Here is a 3,485-nt window from a genome sequence, read left to right as displayed (position 1 = left end):
TCCCGATCCATGAGACATAAGAGGAAGAATTATTCAGCGTAAAAAATCAACAAATGTTATTTCTGAACAGAAAAGTCAACAACGTTGCGTAATGCGCAAATCGATCCGAAAGTGATATGTTAAACAAGGTTAGTTGTTCACCCAGTACAATACGTATGCGTGGCTCGTTGCAATGTTGGATAAGATTGATGTTGAACCAGAGGAATATGTATGCCCCGTTGCAATCCACTGGCTTCTGGCTAGTTTCTTCTAGCTTATGGACGTTGCCATTATAGATTCATGTCGCCTGAACTGAATATTGCAATACTTTCATCCGTTTGTATGACTTCTCCAATGTCGAACTAGAAGCCTAGTGTCCGTGTATATATATACAAGCGCTGCATACGAAAGACGAAGAATATTCTAAGGAGAAGCTACCAAGGCGCGCGCACGCACGCGATTTAAGGAAACGGGCACCGCTGCTGCGACTGCTGCCTCATGTATTCCTGGACCGCGGCACGGAGGCCAAAACTGGGGCGCGCGAGCGGTTGGGCGACGCCTTCGGGCGACGGCATCCCGTCGAGCCAGCAGCACCCGACCACGCCGGCTTCGCAAGTGAGCCCGTCTTCGTCGGCACGAGGCGACCATGGTATGACCGACGACGGAGACGACGCGGCCAGCTTGCTCTGGCATTGGCACTGGCAGTGCCAGGGCGCCGCCTCCGGCTCCTCCTTGGTCGTGCTCTGCAGTCCCAGGGCCGATATCGTCGCCGTCGCCTCCTCGGTCGTGTTTTGCTGGCTTGCCTGTCGTAGCTCTGAAATTTCTTTTTCTGCTCTCGCCAGGGCTGCTTCGAGCTCCTCCCTCTTCTTCACCTCCGCCAGGTACAGCTCCTCGTGTTCTTTGGCCTGCGATGCAAGGTTCCGAATCAAAAACTGTTTCCAACTGGAATTGTCTTGTTCATGATGAATTTGGGTTTGTGACAAGAGGTTATACCTTCTGGAGACATGAGGCCACTTCTTCGTCTGCCTTCTGGCGCCTGTGGGATTCGTTCAGAGCTCTGTTCATCAGGTCCTCGGCTGCTCTGCATGCCTCCCTGAGTTCGTCATAGAACCCCAATTCAACCTCAATGTCATCATCATCCTAGAAGAAAAAACGAAATTCAGAAGCGTGGCATCCTGACATGTTTGCAAGAAGCATTTGAAAATTCATGAGAAGTTATTAATGATCTGAATCACCTCTTCTTGGTGAGTTGACAAATGAAGGACTTCACGGCTAGGATTAGGGAGCAACGGTGCAGTGACAGCAGATGGTGCAATCTGTACTTTGGTTTCCCTATACAATGGAAATCCGAGTCAGTTTCCTAAGGTAAACTGCCAAAAGTTCTGGCTCAACGATTTTTGAACCGCTGTTTCCGATTAGTCTCATCAGAAAATTAATAATTAGAAAGCTGGGACATCAGATTTTTGCTTACCTGGTGCAGATTAACTGCTCCTTGCAGACGAACCAGATCTTGCACGATGGATCAGCTCTCTGCATTATCGCTGCTGCTGTCCTGCAGACAGGTCTGTCCAGTTTTCTGAAACCAAAAACAAGAAACTTGCAGTTCTGAATAACCATCTCTTGACTAATAAAACTTATAACAAACATACAGGGTGTGTCTGAATTTGCAAGAAACAGAGCTCCGTCAGTGTCAGGAGGATATCGTACGTCGAGTACTGCCGGTCCGCAGCAGCCGAAACTACCAGCTCGGTGATTCCGCGCAGGCCAATGAGCTCGACGAGGCCGGACGCGACATCTTCCTTCTCGACCACCAGCTTCTCACATCTCACCTGGAGTTTACAGACATTTTTAAGAAGATGAAACCTTTCAACCTCGTGTTAAAGAAGCTGAGTGTCGAAGAAATGGAAAACGTTTCAACATTGAACCGGGAAGAAAAGGGAGTACCTTGGTTTTCCGGCACTGATGGACGTAGTCGTCCAGCATCCTGTCCGCCTTGTCGCGCTCCATCCTTCTGAACGAGCTCACCTGCTCCGAGCTCAGCTTGCTGGCATGGAACTTGGCTCCCACTGAGATAGACAACCAGAAAAGGTCACCGGCGATGCACTTGCAGATGCCGGCCGGAATACATGGACGCGAGATGAAGGCGAGCACGTACTGACGGGGATCATCTGCGGCTGGACGTGCACGTGCGTGACGACGACCGTGGTGGCTCCGCCGCAGAGATGGCCGAGAGCCCACGAAAGCGTCGACCGCCCCGCCCTGCGCTCCGCCGGCACCACGACGAACACCTTCCTATTGTTCTCCTCCACCACCTCCACCGCCACCGCCACCTCCATCGACCGATAGATAGAGCGTCTCTGCCGCGGCTGGCTCCTCCTCGCTTCCTGGAGGCTGGAGCTCGCACCGGGAACTTGCGGTTGAGGAGGCCCGGGTTTTTCAACTATTCTAGTAGCTTGTATGGAGGGGAGACTTTGGACCCGGCGGACGGTAGGGAGACGGTGGCGCGTCGCCGTGGCCCGTGGGGAGAGGAAGAAGCTACAGGCGGCAACGTGGGAAACGGAGGAGCAGACCGACCCGTGGGTCAACTTCGAAGCTCAGGTTGTTCTGAACTCGCTTGTCGCGTCACTACAGGACTTTAGCTCGATTTGATGCCGAATGATTACCGTGTCATCTGCGTTTGACTGGTTATTTCTCCTATATAGTTTCCCCTGCACGGCAGGATATTAAGATGCTGCGAATCTTGCATCATAGCTTAGGCTCGACGCCTCAATCTCAACACCTACGGCCACTTCTTCGAAGCAACTCTTAGTTTAATTTTATCAGCATTCGAGTAACTCTTGGGGCTTAAGATCAATTTTCATAAAATTGAATTGTTTTGTTTTGACGAGGCTTAAGACAAGGTCCATCTGTATCCTGACCTGTTCGGGTGTGGATTGGGTCAGTTTTCGATCACTTATTTAGAGATACTGATGCATTATCGAAGACTCACAAATGTTGAATGGAAACACGTCGAGGAGATACTATTAAAAAAAACTTTATAGTTGGAAAGGTAAGCTGCTATCTCTGAATGAAGGTTGGTCCTCATAAATTCAATACAAAATAATATGGTACTATATATGATTTCCTTCTTCAAGATGTCAAAAGTAGATTTACATAGATTGAATTACTTTCGATCTAGATTCTTTTGACAAGTAGATAGGGAGAGAAAGAAATATCGAGTGACTAAATGGAGTGTGGTTTGACATCCCAAAGACCAAGGCAGGTTGGGAATTCATGACCATGAGGTTAAGAACAGGGCCCTCCTCGGCAAATGGTTGTTTAAGTTATTGACGGAAGATGGTGTATGGCAAACCCATCTAAGGAGAAAATATGTGGGTTGAAAGGTGGTATCACAAGTATACACAAATCCTCGGGACTCCCACTTTTGGGCAGGACTAATGGCAACGAAGAAATATTTCTTCCGCTATGGTTCCTTCTCGATTAAGGTTGGTTTAAAAATTAGATTC

General features: G+C 49.1%; 1 protein-coding gene across 1 annotated transcript; it reads right to left on the bottom strand.

The window, feature by feature from the left end:
• Positions 1 to 287: 287 nt before the first annotated feature.
• LOC123438181 (U-box domain-containing protein 33-like) lies at positions 288 to 2,806 on the bottom strand. Its single transcript, XM_045115759.1, has 7 exons — positions 2,135 to 2,806; positions 1,924 to 2,045; positions 1,687 to 1,808; positions 1,451 to 1,555; positions 1,215 to 1,311; positions 973 to 1,119; positions 288 to 884 (listed from the first exon to the last, which is right to left on the bottom strand). The coding sequence occupies exons 1-7, from the start codon at positions 2,313 to 2,315 to the stop codon at positions 441 to 443; spliced, it is 1,218 nt and encodes a 405-aa protein (XP_044971694.1). The 5' UTR covers positions 2,316 to 2,806; the 3' UTR covers positions 288 to 440.
• Positions 2,807 to 3,485: the final 679 nt, after the last annotated feature.

This window comes from Hordeum vulgare, chromosome 1H (genome assembly GCF_904849725.1).
Source record: "Hordeum vulgare subsp. vulgare chromosome 1H, MorexV3_pseudomolecules_assembly, whole genome shotgun sequence".
Classification (NCBI taxonomy): Eukaryota; Viridiplantae; Streptophyta; class Magnoliopsida; order Poales; family Poaceae; genus Hordeum; species Hordeum vulgare.
The sequence above is the reverse complement of the archived record's forward strand: the minus strand, read 5'-3'. Positions and strand labels throughout refer to the sequence as shown.

Coding starts and splice junctions, on each gene's coding strand:
- LOC123438181 (XM_045115759.1), bottom strand. CDS start 2,315: ATGGAGGTGGCGGTGGCGGTGGAGGTGGTGGAGGAGAACAATAGGAAG. Junction 1,809..1,923: donor ATCAGTGCCGGAAAACCAAG/GTACTCCCTTTT, acceptor TGTAAACTCCAG/GTGAGATGTGAGAAGCTGGT. Junction 1,312..1,450: donor GAGCAGTTAATCTGCACCAG/GTAAGCAAAAAT, acceptor TCCATTGTATAG/GGAAACCAAAGTACAGATTG.